The sequence below is a fragment of the Saccopteryx bilineata genome, chromosome 2, assembly GCF_036850765.1.
Source record: "Saccopteryx bilineata isolate mSacBil1 chromosome 2, mSacBil1_pri_phased_curated, whole genome shotgun sequence".
NCBI classification, from domain to species: Eukaryota; Metazoa; Chordata; class Mammalia; order Chiroptera; family Emballonuridae; genus Saccopteryx; species Saccopteryx bilineata.
Genome location: NC_089491.1, coordinates 65,695,744 through 65,717,679, shown reverse-complemented (window position 1 = coordinate 65,717,679; position 21,936 = coordinate 65,695,744). Strand labels below are relative to the sequence as shown.

The following is a 21,936-nucleotide window of genomic DNA, read 5'->3' as shown; positions in this document are numbered from 1 at the left end:
TATAGTCTTTTAAAAATAATTCTTTGGTATTTTGCATTATACAGGACTCAAGAGTATGCTGTGTAAACATAGAAGCTATGAAAAAAGAAAAAAAGGAACTAAGAAGGTGGCTGCAGATCTTTCAAGCAACTGTCTCTACTGGGATGTTAAACTGGGAGTGTTTTCATGAAATGTGTGGAAAATAAGAAAATAGTCATACTGGTTCACTGGAAACAAAATAAATAAGAATATTTTATTAAGTTAATGCAGGTGTACAGAGTGACCATCAAGTGCAGAATTAGATATCTCTGCCTATGTTGTTTACAATGAAATACAAGATAAAAGGATAAAGTGCTTTACAAATCCAACATAATGAAAGGGCATGAAGAGTTAGGAATAGTCTGTATGTCTTACTCAGCAAAGATCCTTGCTTGTACTTCACACAAACAAGAGATACTGTATAAATGAACATATATAAATAGATAGCAAAAGACATTCTGTTGGACAGTCTGTTTCTTCAGCCTTGACATGTGGAAAAGCAAAGAACGATTTCCTGGTCATCAATCCAAGTAAATGGTTAGGAGGAAAGAAATACTCTGGGAGCACCTGAGAGGGCATCTGAATCTCAGCCCTTTGGAAAGCAACATGTAAAAAGGCCTGTGTAGTGATGAGAACAGGGTTGAAGCGCAGTTCATGGGCCTTTACTGGCACAGGTGAGACTCTAAGGTATCTACTGGAATTTCCAAAAAGAACATGTAATTTTTGCAAGTGCAACCTCAAAGCTAAGTTTATACTCAAGAGAAAATAGGAAAAACAGAAGTTCCAGACATGATTTTGTCACACAGAATTAGTAATAAAGTCACCCGTTAGGACAAAGATGATCCAGTATACTCTAGAACCCACAGGTCCCATTTTGAAAAAGACAAAATAAGCCAAATCCAAACTCAGTAACAAAGCAAGTACTCAATGCATGCTGGTTGTCTAAATGTAGATATAGTACATATTAACATGTGCTATCTTATGAAAGATACTAAGAGGCTATAGAAAAGATGATCTAGAAACTAATAAGACATAGGGCCTGACTTCTGGGAACTTCAAATTTGTTCCAACTGCTACATAAGAAATAATATACTAAATAAAAATAGCAAAGTGCACAGCAGGCACATAATGTGTTACCACTTACATAAAAAAGAGGAAGAAAACTATATACTTTATATAGTATATATATTTCCACATACATTCATAGAACATCTTCAGAAGAATAATAAACAAAAGGCAAGGGTGGCTACTTCTAGAAAGGGAAACTGGATGACTACAAGGATGGAATAGAGACTTTTTAATGTCTCCTAATGGTGGACTTTCTGAATTTGAATCATGGAAAGGTATACATTCAACACACAGCACATTTAAATAAATAAAAAAGCTGTTAAATAATGCAAGACATACAAATAAGCATTAACTTGCATGGCAAAGGCAGACAAATCAGGGATAAATATAATGATAAAAAAGAAATTCAAGGTGTTATTTTCTACAGTTTTTAAAAATATTAACATCGTCTCATAAACAAACAGTGCTTTGCTTATTAAAATGTTGAAGTATTTTCAACTGTTCAGGACACATTGACTGTTACCCAGAGTATCCCCCCACCATTGGCAGCATTTTTAGACTTGCTCCCTCACACTCTTATTCTCCTCCAACACCTTATGACACTGCACTAAAATGTAGTAACAAATTTTCTTATCAATCTCCTCATTATGCTATGAGTTCCTTTAGGGGGTACTTTGTCTTGGTCCCATCTGTAGACTCACTGCCTGGCACAGTGATTGATATGCAAGGGTATTTCCTAAATGTTTGTTAAATGAATACATTTCTTAAAGTAAACACAGTATTCTATAAGGACAGTGGGTGACAGTCCTGGAAATCTGAGGTCTGTTATTTACCACTTTCTCAACTGTAAAATGGGTAAAGATTGAGTTTTCCAGGACACAGTTGTTATAGTGATTAAATAAAATTTGTAGGTAAAATACCACATAGCTGTAAAGGTGATATTTAAATGTAACAGATACTGCCCTGCCAGGATAGTTTGGTTGGTTAGAGCATTGTCCCAATATGCAAAGATTGCCGGTTTGATCCCTGGTCAGGGCACATATAGAATCAGACCAATGTTTCTGTCTGTCTGTCTGTCTCTCTCTCTCTCTCTCTCCCTTCTCCTCTCTCTGAAATCTATAAATGAAAATATTTAAATGTAACAAATACTATGGAAATGCATCTTACCTTGAGGTCTGAGTATTAGATTATTCAAGTCACTGAAAGTATCAATGAGTTAAATAAGATAATATCCTATACAAACCAATGGTTTTTCTATATGCCTCCTATGTATCAATAATGATAGAGGATAAAAGCACCTTACAAATACTATTTTACTGGACATATACAAGTAATTAAGCAGTAAGTTTAGTTTGGTGACAAAATTTTAACTTCTACAGCAATATATCTTCAAAAGAAATCATTCACAAACACGCTCACATGTCAAGACCTCACAGACTCAAAATAAATAGAAATAACTCATACTTAAACACTGTTGCAACACTGGGATTCTCATGCAGGAGACAAATCAAGACAGTGAGTGAAGGCAAAGGGCACTTCTGTAGAATCTGACCATTAAATCAGGGAATTACAACTCGTTTTCCTAGGATGAGCGATGGACAATTTGCATGAGGGCTCATCATCCAGAAGTGTCCTTTCTCCCTTGCATATGCACTCATGAGTCTCCCAGTCATTTTGAGATGTCCAGGTGCTATGCTCCCTGACTCCACCGTTCCTTGTCCTCCTCTTCTTTTCCAGCTTTCATTTTCAGTCCTTGAGCCGTCTAAGTCCCATACTGCCCGCAGTCCAGCGGCCCCGTGCATACCTCTGATCATGCTCAGCCCTGACAATCTCAATCCACAGGCCAAGAATCCCTGCTTTAAGATCCGAAGTTTCAATGCTGAATTATGTCTCCTCAAACTGTGTATCTGGAGTGTAATAATGAGAAACATTTTATATTTGCTAGATGATATAATACATTTGCAAGATGATATTTTTGCCTAGATATCTTTACTCAATATAGGGTGACCAACTATCCCAGTTTGCCCAGGACTGTCCTGATTTTAAAACCAAGAGTCTCATGTCCTAAAAAACCCCTTAAACTTGGGCAAACTGGGATGGTTGGTCACCCTAGGATGACCACAATAGCATTCACAAATTAGCTTTACAACACAAGAGTGCTTTGAAACCATGTAATGAAACCTGCCTGAGCTTGTCCAAGCTAATTAGACTACTTTAAAGTTGGGCTTCTTGTGAAGTTTGGTTTCTAACTACATTAAAGAGAATTGAAAACCTTAATATAAATTTCTTCTTAGTTTAATCAGCTAGGTGAGGTCTTTCATACTTTTTATAGAAGTAGACATTTGTAGCAAACTGGAATTCAACAGATAGGGTAAGAGTAAGCTTCTATGGTCCATCTGGGCCTCAAAGCTTGATTTTTGTCTCTTAGCAGCAGTGTGTTTTGGGGCAATTTACATTATCTTCTTGGCTCTGTATTCTCTACTATGAAATGGGTATAATCCTCATATATATTTATCTCCTTGGCTTGAGGATTGGGAGGGAATTAAACAAAGTACCTCACATGAAGCAGTCAACACAGTTCCTGACACACAGCTTCTATCAATCTATCAATTACGATGCTGAATAATAGAAATCCTGCAGAGAGAAACTGCTGCCTCCCCAGCTCAAGCCTCCCAGCATACCCCACCCCCAACACACACACACACACACACACACACCCCTCTCATCATTCTCTACCCTCCAGGGCCACCCCTACATCTTCTCAGACTGGGAGGAGAGGAGTTCTTAGAGTTGTGAGGGGAAAAAAAGCCAGCAGTTTCAACAGGTGCATTCTTTAAAAAGAAGAGGGATTATGGTTGACAGATTTCCCCTTGTCATAACTTTAGCTTTTTATTTCCTTTTCCTTCAACTTCTCAACCCTTGCTAATATCCTTACCATTTTGTTTCTTTGAATTCATGTCTCCATATTTTTCCACATCCATCATTCTCACTTGAAAAAAAAGAATCATTTTTATTTCCACAAAACACAATTCTACACCCCACACAGTTACTCAAGCTTAAATTACAGGTTCCTATGAAACATTCCTAACCCCCTAAGAACTCTGGTAGACTTCCTTATTCCACAGGTCTCAACCCCAAAGGTTAATTCAACAGTTTAGGGTACATGCTTTTGGCCCTAGATTTTCTTTAGAAGTATATACTTTTATTTTCCATCCTTCCCTCAGAGATGCATTGGTTTTCTAACCATTTCTAATGTCAACTAATTATTTTCCACAGCAAAATATTCAAAATGCAGGTTGGTAACAGTCACTTCCTTGGACAAATCAACTCCATCTCAGGATCTTCCTCTCAGTAAAACGTGATCCTTATAGTCTGGTATCCCCATTCTGTTAAGCATTATTAGTCTTTAGAATCAGCAATATCCACTCCTTCAATTACACTGCTTTCCCAGATCCACCCATCCTATTAAAGGGTTGTGGGGAATTTCTCAACAATTTCAGGAATTCCCTTCCATTTTCTACTTCCCCATTTGACATCAGATAACTCTATGCAAACCGTCATTGGATCCTTTGATATACTTCTCAAAGTATTGGAGAAAGGTTTTCACTGAGTCTTCTTAAAATGGGAAGAAATTATTGGAATAGACTCATTTTCTTGCATTCTAGTTTTTACCATAGGTAAGCAGAGTGATAAACATATGCAAATTATTTAGAAAGTTACATAACACCTTCAGCCTGATATCATGCACAATACACTATGGTAAAAGTATCACAGCTCTACAGAAGGAGCCACTTTTATAACTTAGAGTACCCATAAACCAGCTCAATATAACAGTGCAGCAAATGCAAGACTAAAATTCCAACCAAGACCAACAGGTATTTTCACTTCTCTGTGATTATTTGCATAATAGAAAGAAACTGTATGATGCTGGTCTTCTTCAACACTCCCATTCTCCAAACCCTCACTCCTGTGCACATGGCTCTTCACTCAGCAACCCTGATCAGCTTCTATGTAGCTGCTATTAAACAGCGGAATGTCTGTGCCGCCTTGCCAAGGCAAGCCAGTTTCCCTGCAGTCACGATCCACTGTCACTCCCTCAGATACGCCACTATGGTTGCCCTCCAGGGCAGGTGCTGCTGCTCAAGAACAAAATGAGCAGAACTAGAGGAAGAGGCGATACACAGGTTCACATGGTGGCACAGCTAAAATCTACTTTGCATAATTGACAGTTGTTCCTGAAAGAAAAGGCTGACAAAAAGGTAGCATTTCACACGCCAGTGTTTCCTGGTGGGGCACCACACCACCAGCATTTTAGGCAGGTCTGTTTCCTGTATGTGGGACTGCCTTGCTCATTAAAGCAGATTAGTGTCCTTAGCTCTGTCTACTAAGTACCGCTGTGACAACAATAGCACCCCCAGACATTTCCCCAAATCCCCCGTGGAGACCCTTGTAATAAAGGAAATACCATCTCTTTTTAGACAGAAGACGGTTGCCAGGACTGCAAGTAACAATAGGATGGCTCCCATAATTGCCAAGTGAGTCCTCTGATTTTCTGGAACCGGAACTGGTTCTGAAAAACAAAACAAAATAAAGATAAAATTTTGGTGGGAAGGAGTCAAAAGAATAATCATCTTTGAAATTAATTGAAGTTAGCTTTAGGTGAATTTTATTAAATCAAAAGTTCTTGGCCAGCGAGTGCCTGGAATGGTGAGACACCTCCAGTATGAAAGTGAGGGCAGTATGGAAAAGTGAAAGAAGCCCAGGCTTAGACAGATGGATCTGGGGTTAAATATAGCTGCCTCTCACTAACTTTGCCATCTCTGACAAGTACTAACAGCCTACGAAATGGAAACGATAATACTTTTGTGAGGCTCATGTTTGCAAAGTGCTTACCACAGTACCACCGGGAGTGGCTGCTCAATACTAAATGATAGCTTTAGTTATTTCACTTTCTCCTGCATTCTTTAGTACAGAAGTTAACAGCACTGTTCATAGCCAAGACAGAATAGGAAGGCCAACTAGCACTGCCAAAGAATGCCTTCCTCCTTATGTCTGTGGTCACGATGAGGAACTAACGTTTGTTATCTTTTCTTTCTCCACAGTCTGGATCTCGGGATATCTCATTATTGGTACCTCTCACCAATCTCTCAATCTCTCTGTCTGTGGTCCCCGTGCAGTAAGGAAAAGGGGCCTCATGAAACACATTGCTCAGAGACTGCTAACCGCACACCATTAGTCATGATCTCTATCTAGCTCAGTTTCTTTTCTCTTTTTCTTTTCCTTTCTTTACTTTTCTTCTTTTTCCTTTTTTCTTTCTTTCTTTCTTTCTTTTTCTTTCTTTCTTTCTTTCTTTCTTTCTTTCTTTTTTTTTTCTTTCTTTCTTTCTTTCTTTTTTTCTTTATTTCTTTCCTTTCCCTTTCTTTTTCTTTTTTTCTTTCTTTCTTTCTTTCTTTGCTTTCTCTCTCTCTCTCTTTCTCTCTTTACTTTTTAGAAAGAAAGAAAGGGACAGACAAAAAGGGAAAGAGATGAGAAGCCTCAATTTCTCGTTGCAGCATCTTTATTGTTCATTGATTGCTTTCTCATATGTGCCTTGACGGGGGGGGGGGGGCTTCAGTCAAGCCAGTGACTTTGAGCTTCAAGCCAGCAACCATGAGGGTCTCGTCTATGATTCCACACTCAAGCCAGCGATTCCGTGCTCAAGCTGGTGAGCCTGCATTCAAGCTGGCAACCTTGGAGTTTCGAACCTGGGTCCTCAGCATCCCAAGCCAACGCTTTATCCGCTGTGTCACTGCCTGGTCAGGCTCTAGTTCAGGTTTTAAGGACACAACAGCAGTTAGCCTTCACTCAGTAGCTTACAGTCTATAAAGCCTGTTATACCCATTTTATTTGAGTCTTAAAATAAGTTGAATTAGGTATGGCAGGAATTAGAAGAAAAACCCCCAGGTTACAAGTGAGGAAACAGATTCCAAGCAGTTAGGTGAGTATCCTAGGCCATCCCATAAGTAAGCTGCCACAAAACAGCTGCAGCTCCTACCAAAGTGACTCCTAGATCAGTAAGAGCTTCTCTTTCATTATCTAATTTCCCCCCCCCCTTTTTTTTCATAGGACCCTCTTGAATTTTCTACCCATTTTAGTTGTTTTCTTTGAAATCTCTCAAGCTTTACTGTTAACATTTAGTGGGGAATAGGGCAGTGAGAAGCCTGCTGGTTTTACATTAACATCATGCTCACCCACCTCACTTTTTCTAAAGGTCTGAGCCTTCACTAGACTGTTTCCTGCCTTACCTACTTTACCTACTTTTATAAGGTAGGGAGAAAAAAAAATAGCTGCATCTGAGCAGGCAAGAGCCTGAATCATTGTCATGCACTGTAGCTCACTTATTCCTATAATTATTTTGCCCAGCAGTTATAATCACATAGGGAAAGTGAAGCATACAGAAATTGAGTAACTTGCCCAGGGACACACAGCCTTATGTCCTACACGCTAAGCACAGCAACTTGAGTTGGAATGTCATAGACTGCCTTGGAGGAGGCAGATGGGGAGGAAGGACCTCTCCTACTTGGAATAAAATAGGAAAGTACATTCCACTTGCTTCTTGCCATAGAAACCCTGGGAAGAAAGGAGTTGTCCAGTGTGCTCAGACTTGGATTCCTGAAACATGGTCTGAGTTGAGGATTCCTCTGGGGTCCCCCAGGTTTCCCAGCCACAAGAACATGTCCAGCATAGATGACTGCTTGTTTTCTTATGTTTCCTGAAGAATAGAAACTGCCTTATTCTTCTATGAGTTTCCAGTGCCTGACACATAGGCCATATTCAATAAATATTTCTTGAATCTTTACTAAATAGCAATATGAATGGATGGATGAGGATATAGATGATGGAGGTGAGGAAGCAGGATGTGTTTTGTAAATATAGGGTATGGCAGAAGTAGATTTACAGTTGTATGTGAAACAGTTTATTCTTGTATTATTAATATTTTATTATTTTCCACATGAACAACTGTAAACTTACTTTTGCCCTTCCCTGTATACTGCAATTCATTTAACAATGAATGCCTAGGACGAGCATGAGCAGGCATCATGCTTGGTGCTGGGGACAGCACTGGGCACATTTTAATTGAAACATTCAGAATATTACCTGGGATGACCAATTCAGCTGTACTGTTTTCCTCAAGACCTGATCTCCAAAAAGTGCAGTAGAAAATTTCATTAGCTGTTGTGTTGATTCTAATCGTGCTGGTCACATTGTAAAGTTTCTCCTCCCTCCTGGAACTGGTGATGGTGGTTTTGCCATTCAAGACTTGATGGTCACCGCTTGTCCACATGACTTCAGCCTCAGGGTAACCCTCAGCCTGACATGTTAGTTCATGTTCAGAAGTGGCTGGATCCACAGAAATTCTTTGGTTGATTTTGCGGTATGGGGCTAGGTCATGAGCAAAAAGAAGTCAAGGCTTACACTTAGCACAGAACTACATGTGTGGCTTGGTGTTGTCCACATTAGAAAGCATATAAAGTCCAGGCTGGTTCTCATAAAAATAAGTTTAATGTTCAGATGTATCAGCAGTGGGGAACCCCTGTTGGTTCTGCCTCAACTCTTCCATTCACAGTCCGGCCAAGGAACAACTAACTATCTTGCTATAAATATTATATTGCTATTTTTATTGAGCTCAAAGTAAATATACAGATTAATGTATAAAGAACTGACATCTCTAAACATATGTCTGTCCACTTACTCAAGTCTTCATATGTTTCTCAGTAAAGTTTTATAGTTTTTACATAGGGCAAATTTCTTCCTAAATTTATTCCTGGATATTTTGTTTTTGCTGTTATAATGCTGTCTTCATAAACATGAATCTCTCCAGCTGGCCAGCACTGTTTCTTAAACAACTGGATAAACAAAAAACCTGATTCTGGTGTGTCACTCACTTTTTCAACTTTAGGTCAATGATCAGAAATTAGGTATGAATATAGTATGATGTAAAAATTGATACATGTTCCTGGATAAAACTTTTTTCAAGTCTAAATATATATACATATTTTAAATAGTTTTAGATTGTCAGAAACGTTGCAAAGATAGGACAGAGTTCCTTCCTGCATACCTTTTACCCAGTTTCCCCATTGCTAACATCTTACTTCACCATGATACATTTCTTGTAACTAAGGAATCAATATTATTGCATTATTATTAACTAAACTTCACACTTGGTTCCATTTCACTAGTTTTTCCCTGATGTCCTTTTTTTTTTGGTTCTAGGATCTCATCCAGAATGCCACATTATAATACTTATTTTTAAAGCTCTGTTTATGCTGGTCATTTTAATAAATCATTTAAATAAATCATATGCAAGGAGGAAAGTTTAAATTTTAGATAATTGGTTAACGATCCTTTTAGGATTAAGTTACTCAGTGTACTGACTATTATTTAGTGCATTTATATCACCTCAGATTTTAGTTCATGTTTATACATTACAAGTATGTTAACATGTTATTCTTCTGTTGTTATAATCCTTGATTCACTCCTAATACTTTAGTGAAACCACTACTCTTGTATGTGAAGTCTTATAGACAGCAATGAATAAAACAGATCAAAATCTCTGCCTTTGTTGAGTATATATTCTAGAAGGAGGAGAGAGACAATAAACAAAATAGATTCACTTACATGATATATATTACAAGATACATTATATGGGGAATACATGCTATAGAGAAAATTTTAAAAGGGCTGGTTGGTAAATTTGGGGGAGAGATGGGGTTGATAGGGAATGATAGCAGTTAACCCTTGGTCCACAGGAATAAGTTTTATCAGGTTAACTATGCAATATTTATTCTTTTAGTTGTCCAATCCCACTTATGGTCTTAAAAGTATAAAAGGGCACTTCATCTTGCCTGCTATCATATTCAATGATGAAGGAAGGAAAAACAACATTTTCCATTAAAAATCAGATGCCTGAAAGTCTGGTATTTAAACTAAAAAACATGAAAGGTGTAATGAGACCCACATCCAAAGTGATAATAATAATTGAGTTAATTCAAAACTAACTCTTTCAAACTTCAGTTTTGAAATTCTTCACCTCTAAAATCCCATGGTGAGTAAACTCCCTGTGGGGAAGCTGTATTACCACATTTGCAGTGATGGGAAGAAAAGCCTGATAGTGTTACTGTGAAATCATTTGCATGTGGAGATGACTCAGGAGCTCTACTTCCTTGAAGTGTTCATGCGACATGGACACTAAACTTCTATTGGTGACATTGCCTCAATTAAAACTTGGTGACTGGCTTGCTCTCAGCACAGCTCAATTCAACCCCAAGACCACTGTATGACAACAAGATGGATGGGGAGTAGGATGCTAATTTAGCAATTTATAATACAAAATAGACTAGTCAAACAAACCAGATGTTAGTCATCTGCATTACTCCATTAGGGACCCCTCCGTGGAAAAATCATCAGAAACAGAGATTTCCTATTGTGTTGAACCATAGAAAAGGCAATTGCAGATCCACAAGGAACATTACAGAGCCCACGTGACCTGGAAGAACACCCTTCCTCACTACAAGGACAGCGTTCCTACTCTGCATACTCCCTGCAGGCTAATGAGAGACCTTTTCTGGCAGCAGAAACTTACACTCTACACATCCTTCTACCTGACTGCCAGACTTATGCTGTTCCTGCCCAACCCAGATCCAGCAGTGCTGGCTGTTTATAGGGTTAAGTCAGGGGTCTCAAACTCGCGGCCCACCGAACAATATTGTGTGGCCCGCAGACTGTTTTCAACTGCAGTGAGAAAAGTGTTGTGTAACAGTTGCCTTTTGTAGACCTAGTGCGGCCCGCCTAATGGCTGTGATCTTGCTCTGTGGCCCACATGCTGAGTCGAGTTTGAGACCCCTGGGTTAAGTCTTGATAATCTCTTCCATGCATTAAAACAAAGTAAGTGCTTGATATTCTTCAGTGATGGACTGAAGAAAAGTTGAAAATCCCAACATGAAATTATACTATTCTGTTTTCATAAATATCACTGTTCTGGAGAAGTATATGGTAAAATATAATTAAAATTAAATTTACTTTACAACACAAGTGACACCTTCTTTTCTTTTTCTTTTTTTGAGAGAGAGAGAGAGAGAGAGAGAGAGACCAACAGACAGACAGACAGACAGGAAGAAACAGAGATGAGCATCAATTCATAGTTGTGGCACTTTAGTTGTTCATTGATTGCTTCTCATATATGCCTTGATGAGGGGCTCCAGTCAAGCCTTGGACTCAAGTGACCGTGGGCTTCATGTCTATGATCCCATGTCCAAGCCAGTGACCCGGTGCTCAAGCTGTGAGCCCATGCTCAAGCCGGGATGAGCCTGCACTTAAGCCAGATGAGCCCACGGGGTTTTGAAACTGGGTCCTCAGCATCCCAGGTTGACGTGCTATATCCACTGTGCCACCACCAGGCAAAGGTTATATTTTCTTGAAAAAAGTAACATTAATTCAGCCAGAATCAGAGACCCAGTAATGCACCATAAAATAGATACATTTCTAATTCTTCTATAATTTTGATTTTGAGTTTATAATGATCAGTTATCCCTTTATGATAAATTCAAACATTTTTCTACTTACTGATCTTCAGATGGTAGTTATCCCAGGAAAGAAAAGACCAAAGGATATTGATTTAATTCTAATCACATATTAAAAGGTGAAAACGGCATGACCTGTGGTGGCACAGTGGTTAAAGCATTGACCTGGAATGCTGAGGTCTCCAGTTTGTAACCTTGAGCTTGCCCAGTCAAGGCAAGGTTGGGCCCCACCCACCCCTTCTTCTTTCTCTAAAATCAATAAATAAAATCTTGAAAAAAAATCAGGTGGATAATTCCAAAACTATAAGTAAAGAGGGCAGATTTCAGCTCAATACCAGAAAGTAATTTCAATAGGCTATGGAAGGGAGAGCCAAATGATAGGGTGTCATTGTGGGAAGAATGCCAGCAGAAGGCCTTTTGGGGGAATTTCTGTTCTTTGTGAGTTTGGATTAGCTTCTCTTGCCAGGGGTCCTTTCAGCTCTCAATTCTAAGAATCTTAGCAGTGAAAGCAGAGGTGGTAAGCTAAGGTGTTTTCCTTTACTTAGCTAGCAGCCACCCCAAACTTTGAACCCAGGTGATCTTATGACATATCTGTGGGTCAGTACCCTGGAATTTGTCACTCATGGTTCCTCTTTAATACTTCAAGATAATATTGGTATAGATTTTCAAGATGAATTCTCAGTGAGCATAGTTTATAGTATTATCTCTAAGGAAGAATAATGTCCTCTATACTTGATGTAATTATATTTCCCCTTCATAAATCGACTTCAAGACTTTTTTTTAATGTAAACCTTAAAGTGAGATTTGTTTTAATATATTTGTTTGAGTTTGATATAGAGAGGTCCAAAGGAAGGAAAATGCCAGCAGACCTAATAAAATAAAAATAGTAGTTGAATAAAAAACAATTCCTGGAGGAACACACAAGTAGTGGTTACCTGGTTATCTTTGTGTGCTATAGAAGATGGTAGTAAAGGGAGGAGGGACACTTTTGTAACTTATTTTATTCCCTTTCATAGTATCTGAATTATTTGCAAGTATGTATATTACTTTCATAATAATAACAAAGTAAAGACTAAGAATTTATTTTTAGAAAAACTAAACATACTGTGGAACAGGCTTCTGTCATGTTGGCTCTGGATCTCTAGGGACTGTCCAAAAGAAGGTGTTTAAGAAATGCTCATTGGTTGAGTGTGTGAGTGAATGAATGAATGAATGAATGAATGAACAGATTGCTTCTGAGGAGAATAAGAGTGGATTTCCAAGAATGAAAATTTCTCAACACTGGGATATGATTTTAATTTTAATAAAGTTGGGCCTCTTTACCTATAAGAATTCTTACCATAGACTTTCAAAGTAATCCGCTTGTAGTCGGCACCACCATAGCTGATCAAGCAGCAGTAAACCCCTGCATCCTGCAATTTCACATCTGTGATCTGAAGTGCAGCCTTTCCAAACAAGAGCTGGTCTTTTAACAGATGAGCCCTCTGGCTATAGCTACTGTGTTGAGCCTTCAGGTTTTCTTTCCCATTTACAAATTGGATAACTTTCTTGTCCTCCATTTGCCAGTAGACAACTAATGCAAGCAGGTCTAACTCTTCTGCTACTGGGAATTTGCATTCCATTGTCACATTGCTGCCATACTCTACCACGTACCAGTCCTTGGTGACTGTGATAGTAAATGCTGAAAAGAAAGATAACCAATTTTCAGAATGTGAAAAATTTCTCAAAGAATTTACAGAATGAGTACACAGTTTACAAATACTTTACCTAGTCACTTATGTGATAATTATGTTTAAGTACTTACTTCCCTGAAATACACATTTTACCTGGTGGATTTGAAACACATTTTGGGATTGCTACAGTTCATCCCTGAGTTAAAATAATAAAGTTAGCTAAACAAATTGCTGTCCCAAAGTTCATAAACATATATTTCTGTAGAAATATAGTAATGGGGTACTTAAAACCTTAAGATTTTGTTTTATGTGAACATCCCCAGAAAGTACTTTGATTGGACACTTATTTGCCTTCTGCTTAGTCTGAATGATAGATTCCAATATGGTCACATGCTGTTTAACAATGAAGACTACATTCTGAACAATGCATTGTTAGGTGATTCTGCTGTTGTGCAAACATCATAGAGTATACTTACATATACGTAGCTAGGCTATATGATATAGCCTGTTGCTCCTATGCTATAAGTCCTTTATGATATGTTACTGTACAAAACAACATGAGATGAAATCAAGCATGAAAGAAAATGATGCAATCATTTCTCATCTCACAAACAAGATGTATGGGGATGCTGTTGGTCTAACACTGCGTAATGTTTAGAAACAAACATTTTTATAAGTAGAAAGAGTACACTCAAAGATAACAATGAAAAAATATAGCATAGCAAATACATAAACCAGAAACATAGTCATTTATTATTAGTACAGTGGTACTTTGAGATATGAACAGACCAACATACGAATTTTTTAAAATACGAGCTGCGACTCAGTCATATTTTTGTTCAAGATCCGAGTGAAATTCCAAGATACAAGTCGTGATTTGGAAAGCTGCTACTAGTTGGAGCATTAGCACACAGGTCCAGTATTGGCAGTTTGATATACGAGTTGACTGACTTACGAGCTTGGTTATAGAACAAATTAAATTCGTATCTCAAGGTACCACTGTATTAAGTATTATGTACTGACATATTGTATATGTTACATTTTTATATAACTGGCAATACTGTAAGTTTGTTTACACCAGCATCACCACAAACACATGAGTAATGTGTTATGAAGCTATGATGGCTACAATGTCACTAGGTAATAAGAATTTTTTAGCTCCATTATAACCTTAAGGGACCACCATGGTATATACAGTCCATCATTGACCAAAATGTTTTTATGAAGTACATGACTGCAGTCCTCTCTTCTTTATTGCCCTAAACTCTTAATCACTTATCTGGCTATGGGTATGGAGATTTAGGGAGGATCTTAGAATGATGACAGTACTGTTGTTACCCTGACACTTTCCATAATTCTTCCTTAAAATATACTCTTCAGGAAAAGCAGGCCATAGAGCAGGTAGACAAAATGATCCTTCTCTTGTTTAAAACAAACAAACATCACAGGGTATTTCCTCAGATATTTTCAGTAACCATACCTGAGAAATGGATAATATAGAATGGATAATGAGTTAATTTAGTTTCTTTTGGTTGGTGTATAATTGCCTAAATCTTTGTCTAATGATATGAGTTTATGAAATATGTTTATGAAATAAGGATGGAAAAACAAAATGTCCTTGTTATTAAAAATTAATTCATTTAAAATTATTATTTATTTTTTTAGGTGAGAGGAGGGGAAATAGGCAGACTTCTGCATGCACCCTGAATGGGATTCGCCCAGCAACCCCATCTAGGGCTGATACTCGAGTACTAAGCTATTTTTAGTGCCTGAGGCTATCACACTCCAAGGGAGCTATCCTCAGTGCCCAGGGCCATGTTTGAACCAATCAAACCACTGGCTGCAGGAGAGAAAGAGGGAGTGAAGGGGGAGGAGTGAAAGGGGAGTAAGAGTAAAGGGGGAGAGGAATAAGGGGAAGAGGGAGTGAAGGAAGAGAGGGAGGGAAGGGGGAGAAGCAGAGGGTCGCTTCTCCTGTGTGCCCTGACCAGGAATCAAACCCAAGACATCCATTTGCTGGGCAGAGGCTCTGTCCACTTAGCCACTGGTCAAGGTAAAATTATTTTCATTTTTAACTTATGGTTAACATATTTAAAGTAGTGAACAAATAAAAGGATCTTGTGTCTTACCTTTCAACAAATGACAGTAGGCAATGAGTGTAAAACAACTAAGTATCCTCATGTTTCTGAAATGACCTAATTATGGAAAACACACACACACACAAAATGCTTTACTCAACAATTAAATATCCAGACATTATGGAATCTGGCAGTTCTAATTGAAATAGTCTTCTGATAACTAGACAATGACTTGTAAGACAAAAAATGCAGCAGGAGATTAGAAATTCAATACTGTCATTTAATATTTAAAGTCATTTAAAGCCAAATTTGAAAAAAAAGCTACCATACTAAACAATTAATATTTAATTACAAGCTTTGCAAAAAACTTATAATGTGCACTCAAAAGAAGCAAAAAAAATATTGCACCAGATACTCAATTATTTTATTTTTTTTCTGTAGTAAAACTTATCTAGAAAAACAAACTTGCCCTATGCAAAATATCAAAGCCAGGAGAATATGACTTCCATATCATCCCACCTCTCAATGCTAATACCGTATATACCAGGGGTCCCCAAACTAGGGCCCGCGGGCCACATGCGGCTCCCTGAGGCCATTTATCCGGCCCCAACCGCACTTCTGGAAGGGGCACCTGTTTTATTGGTGGTCAGTGAGAGGAGCATAGTTCTCATTGAAATACTGGTCAGTTTGTTGATTTAAATTTACTTGTTCTTTATTTTAAATATTGTATTTGTTCCTGTTTCATTTTTTTATTTAAAAATAAGATATGTGCAGTGTGCATAGGGATTTGTTCATAGTTTTTTTATACTCCAGCCCTCCAACGGTCTGAGGGACAGAGAACTGGCCCCCTATGTAAAAAGTTTGGGGACCCCTGGTATATACATAGCTCCTAAAAACCAATAAGAAAACTACCCATAACCCAATAGAAAAATTAACAAAAGATTCTAACATATGGTTCAAAGAGTAAGAAATCAAATGACATTTAAACAATCTCACCAATTAAAAAAATATATAGCCTGACCAGGTGGTGGTGCAGTGGATAGAATGTCAACCTGGGGCACTAACGCAGGTTCAGAATCCCAAGGTCGCCAGCTTGAGCACGGGTTCACTAGCTTGAGCTTGGGGTCACTGGCTTGAGCATGGGATCATAGATATAACCCTATGGTCTCTGGCTTGAGCCCAAAGTTGCTGGCTTGAAGTCCAAGGTCGCTGGTTTGAGCAAAGGGCCACTGGCTTGGCTGGAGCCCCTGGTCAAGGCACGTATGAGAATGCAATCAATAAACAACTAAAAAGTGCCGCAACTATGAGTTGATGCTTCTCATCTCTCTTCCTGTCTGTCTCTGTCTCTCTTTCTAAAAAAAAAAAAAAAAGTATAACATTAAGACATGATATACCATTTTAACTTATTAGTGTAACCAAATTTATAAAAATTCCTAATAGTGTTTTTGAGGCTATGAATCACCCTTTAATGATAAGAGAGAATATGAAGTTGTGTAACCTTATTTTGGATGGCAATTTGGTAGTCTATATTAAAAATTTAAATGTATATGTCATATGAGCTTTCAGTTCCTTTTTTAGAAATACTATATTACAAAAACAAAAGCATATACATATAAGAATATAAATAAAGGGATGACTTTGCTAATATCAAACCAAAACTGGGAATACCCTAGATAACCTAAGTGGTCAAATAAATTTTGGTTAGTCATAATACACAATACCATTAAGGGCAGAAGTAAGTATATGTACAGGTACTGATAGTGCACAGACATAGAAAGTAAGTTGCTGAACAATATATGTAGCAGAATTCCACCTTTAAAAAAGTCTGTGTGTAGTGTATTTATTTAAATATAGATGTCCAGAAAAAGCCATATCTAGATGTTGACAGTGATTATCTCTAGGAGAGAAATTAGAGGGAAGATAGATAGGTTTTTACCTCTCTATAGTTTTTTTAAAAAAAGAAAGGACAGAAGAAAAAAAAAAAAGACAAGATTGTGAATGATTTCTTCAGTTTTTCAAATAAATGAATATGTTTTACTTATATTCTCAGAAAAAAAAAACCCCAAAATTTAATAAACCATTTCACCTTGCCAAGTTGCAGAGTATTTGGCAGTGTGCATAATGAAAAGAACCCCAGAACCCCAAACATCTGAATTGAGTTAAAATAATAAAAATGGTTTATTTTTATGTTTTTCTTCATTATTAAAGTAATATAAACACATTACACAAAATGAGAAAAGAAGGGATAAATCACCCACTCACTATTCTATCACTTTAACCCAGGTAATGCCTGGAAATGTTTTTAGTTGTCAAAATGGGTAAGGGGTAGAGGCCAAGGATGCTGCTAAACATCCTACAATGCTAAACATCCCACAACCCCCAATAGTAAAGACATATTCTTGCAAAAACATCAATAGTGCTATGTTGAGAAAACTTGCAACCCTGTGAGCATTTTAGCGTGTATTTTCCTTCCAGTCTTTTCCCTCTATGAATCTTATATTTTTAAATTTTTTATTTATTTGTATTTTGAGAGAGAAAAGAGAGAAAGAGAGAGAGGGGGGGGGAGGAAAGGGGGAAGAAGCAGGAAGCACCAACTCCCATATGTACCTTGACAAGGCAAGCCTGGGGTTTCGAACCAGCAACCTCAGCGTTCTAGGTCAACGCTTTATCCACTGCACCACCACAGGTCAGGATTCCTCTATGAATCTTTTAAAAATTATAACCTTGTCATATATGTAACACCTATTTTTTCATTTAATATAATAACATAAATATTTTTCATTTTACTGCATGATATTCTTCTTTAATGGTTCCACAATGTTTAGTTCCTCTATTGAGAGGTATGTTTCCAATTTTTAAAATGTTGAAAGTATTTGTGTATTTGGCAAATATTTATTAAGTGCCTACTGTGTGCCAGGCCCCACGCTAGACCCTCAGGATATATTTCCCCAAGTGAAATTACTGATCATGAAGAAAGAACATTTTCCTGGTTCTTGATACATGTGGATAACTGGTACCAGTTACATTGTATCTTCATCCAGCATTGGGTATTATTTTAAAAATATTTTTCTAATTTGATTAAAAAAGAACAACATGAGAAAAATAGTTGTCCATTATTAGCACAAGTAGTAATCAGCAAGGGCAGAAATTATCTTATAAAAAAGGACAAAAGCTTGAATTTTTCATGTATTTGTTGATTGTTTTAGTTCTTTTGTGAATTAACTGATCATTTCTTGGCCTATTTACATTACTGGTTTCTTAATAGCCTATATGATCCTTCATGTTCATATCATATACAAAAAGGGCAAAATAAAATGAGGCATCATCCTCATACGAGTGTGAGGTGCTTAATTTTCACTTCCCTCCTTACCAGCTGTACTGCAGATGGGGGTAGGGATGGCAGTCAGACCTTGAGAACACAAATGTTGAAATGACATCGTGGTGGCAGCTATCTAGCTGTCCTTTCCTTGGGCCAGAGTTGATATATCACCATTATAAAATATGGGTATGCAACATAGTCAAATGTCAAAATAACCTGGAGATGTTTTCTCTGAACATATGAACCCTGATTTATGTCACCCCATTAAAATAAAATAAAAAATACGAATCTGCTATCATAAACACAAATATACTTCTTGGGCTGAAAAAAACTTAAGATAACTCTAACTTTAAGCAAAGAACTGTTGAATTAATCAGAAAGACATTAAATCCACTCAGGGATTACAATTAATTTTACCAATGTGTATCTGAATTCCCAAACAAGAACTGAAATGTTCAAAGACTAAGGAAACGTGAACTAGGAATAAGTGATGGTTCATTCAGGATGGGGAAGCAGGTTTGTCCCTGGGAGAACCCTGTATAACACTATGGATCTGATATTATTTCTCTACCTCCCAGAGGTAGAATGGATAGGAGAAAGAGACAGGGAAAGAATTCAAGCTTTGTCTCTCAAAAGTAGGAGCATGGAGTGTGTTGACATCTGTTAGTTTAAAGTTTTCTTTGATTTTTTAGTCAATGTGTATGAACTATGACTTGATTTTAAAAAAGTTCTTAGAATATGATAATGTGTCTCCAAGTGAGCTAAAAAACTCACTCCATTAATAGATCAAAAGTTGATCTGTTAAATCTTTACTAAACTATTAAATTCAACTAAAACCCGTGGCCAAACTCCTTCCCTTCATGAACCTGAGACACAGATGTACATTTCCCCGATATAGCTTCAAATTCCCCACAGTATTTCTTTCTTTTTCATTTTTTTTTGAAGCTGGAAACAGGGAGAGACAGTCAAACAGACTCCCGCATGCGCCTGACCGGGATCCACCCGGCACGCCCCCCAGGGGCGAGGCTCTGCCCACCAGGGGGCGATGCTCTGCCCATTCTGGGCGTTGCCATGTTGCGACCAGAGCCACTCTAGCACCTGAGGCAGAGGCCACAGAGCCATCCCCAGCGCCCGGGCCATCTTTGCTCCAGTGGAGCCTTGGCTGTGGGAGGGGAAGAGAGAGACAGAGAGTAAAGCGTGGCGGAGGGGTGGAGAAGCAAATGGGTGCTTCTCCTGTGTGCCCTGGCCGGGAATCGAACCAGGGTCCTCCGCATGCTAGGCCGACGCTCTACCGCTGAGCCAACCGGCCAGGGCGCCACAGTATTTCTAACGTTTCCTTTCAGACCACATTCTAATTGCCCATAATCTCTGCCTACCATCTTCCAGTGAAAAAAAGCTATTTTTTTCTCCAGAGTAACATAGTTCTTAAAAACAGCTGGCAACTGTTAATGTGAACTGGTATGATCTTTCTGGAAGGCAATTTTCATTTCATTTTATTTATTTATTATTGAATTTATTGGGTGACTTTGGTTAATAAAATTATATAGGTTTCAGGTGCACAGTTCTATAATACATTGTTGGTATATTATATTGTGTGTTTACCACCCCAAGTTAAGTCTTCTTTTATCACTGTTTAATCAAAAGATCTTTTTAAAATATTCAGATTTGAAGTAGTTATGCTTCTAAGAGTTTACCTGAAGGAAATAATCAGCTGTGTCACAGAGTTATATGTAAAAATGTCAGTGAATGGCTAAAATAGTAAATCACTGTTACTGTAAATAATATTTATGCCCAACATGGGGGATTATTTCTGTTTGGTTATCCAGAACCATGGAATACAGCCATTTAAAAAAAAAAATCACATTTAGAAAGCTATTTAATTCATAGAAAATCATTCACAGTATATCTGTATATTTATTTTAGGTGCAAAAAACAAGGTGGAACATTGGTCCTTGAAGTACCCCCTTGTACTATAAAACATACCCAAACTTTTCTCTGACATAAGCCAAGGTCAATATGTCTAAGAAATATTTTAACATCACCCTCCCGCCCCTTGGCTCCTTTTTTTTTCTCCTTCAGGACTCCTTTAAGTCCCCAGAGGATATAGGACAAAGAATTCAGGTTCCAGTATCCTGGGCCTTGTAGCAGGAAAGGACCTTAGGAGATGCTGCAGGTGTGCTAACTTATCCAGAACATACTACTAGTCAGTGGCTGAGGATGAACCTGGACCCAGGTGCCCCAACCTCCAGCCCAGAAATTTCCCTTCCTACAGACCTCAGGACCATATTTATGAACTTACAGAAACATATACTTACAAGACTGACAGTAAGCGAAACTACATTCCCCCTAGCGAAAGGCCAAATGTGGTGTTACCTGTTATTAACCTTGACAAGTAACTGACTCTACTGAGCCCTCTCCAAACCGGGGAACGTCCCTTTTCCCTTCTCTCTCCATCTCAAAGGGGTCTATATAGACCATACATTTTAAAAGTGCCGATAGCCCGTGGGTCATTCGCGGGGTGGGGGGTGGGGGGGAAGAGGATGAAGCTCCCTACCTGTAGCCGGTAGGCAAGGAGACCTCACGCTGCGCCGGGACTGAGTAGAGGCTGCAGAGTTTGGCAAGTTTAGAGCCTCGGAAGTCCCCGCCCACCGCCCACCTTCCGCGTGTGTCAGCTATTTCCCTACCCTGGCTCAGCCCCACCCACAGCTCCCTGAAGGCTTTTTAAATTTATTGATTTGAGAGAGAGAAAAAGGAAGGTAGGAAGGGGGGAGGGAGGAAAGAAGAGGGGGAAGAGGGGAGGGGAGATAGGAACATTGATTTATTCCTGCACCTAACTGGGGGTCAAACCGGCAACTCTGTGTTTCAGGATGAAGGTCTAACCAACCAAATATCCAGCCACTGGCTCTTTAAACCTTTAAACCACTAGATTCTGCTACCTTGAAATGAAGAAATGTAAAAGTGAAACCAAAAGTGAAACTTACCACTGCAGTTTCTCATAAATGAACTTTTAAAATGAAAAGCTTCCAAATAAAACCAACACTGGATGTTTTTAATTTTCTATTATTCTTTTTATTATGAGAGAGAGAGAGAGAGAGAGAGAGAGAGAGAGAAATTGATTTGTTGTTCTACTTATTATGTATGCATTCATTGATTGATTCTTGTTTGTGCCCCAACTGGGGATGGAACCCACAACCTTGGAACACTAGCCAACTGAGCTACCTGGC

General features: G+C 38.2%; 1 protein-coding gene across 4 annotated transcripts; it reads right to left on the bottom strand.

Annotated features, from left to right (window-relative positions):
* Positions 1–223: 223 nt before the first annotated feature.
* Positions 224–21,332, bottom strand: CD274 (CD274 molecule). 4 transcript variants are annotated; one of them, XM_066257200.1, is made up of 8 exons: positions 21,267–21,332; positions 16,390–16,745; positions 15,445–15,510; positions 12,985–13,326; positions 8,224–8,508; positions 5,552–5,656; positions 4,022–4,075; positions 224–2,993 (listed from the first exon to the last, which is right to left on the bottom strand). In XM_066257200.1, the coding sequence occupies exons 3-8, from the start codon at positions 15,494–15,496 to the stop codon at positions 2,971–2,973; spliced, it is 861 nt and encodes a 286-aa protein (XP_066113297.1). In that variant the 5' UTR covers positions 15,497–15,510; positions 16,390–16,745; positions 21,267–21,332; the 3' UTR covers positions 224–2,970. The 4 variants fall into 4 exon arrangements, with proteins under 4 accessions (XP_066113297.1, XP_066113299.1, XP_066113298.1 ...); XM_066257202.1 differs by lacking the exon at positions 16,390–16,745 and adding an exon at positions 13,795–13,861 and having other exon boundaries at positions 21,267–21,294; XM_066257201.1 differs by lacking the exon at positions 16,390–16,745 and having other exon boundaries at positions 21,267–21,319.
* Positions 21,333–21,936: the final 604 nt, after the last annotated feature.

Bases quoted from the DNA above. Each gene is read 5' to 3' on its own strand.
- CD274 (XM_066257200.1), bottom strand. From the start codon at position 15,496: ATGAGGATACTTAGTTGTTTTACACTCATTGCCTACTGTCATTTGTTG. The intron at 8,509-12,984 runs GTAAGAATTCTT...CTCATGACCTAG, and splicing joins GATTACTTTGAAAGTCTATG to CCCCATACCGCAAAATCAAC. The intron at 4,076-5,551 runs GTATTTCCTTTA...TTTTTTTTCAAG, and splicing joins CTTCTGTCTAAAAAGAGATG to TGAGAATGATGGATGTGGAA.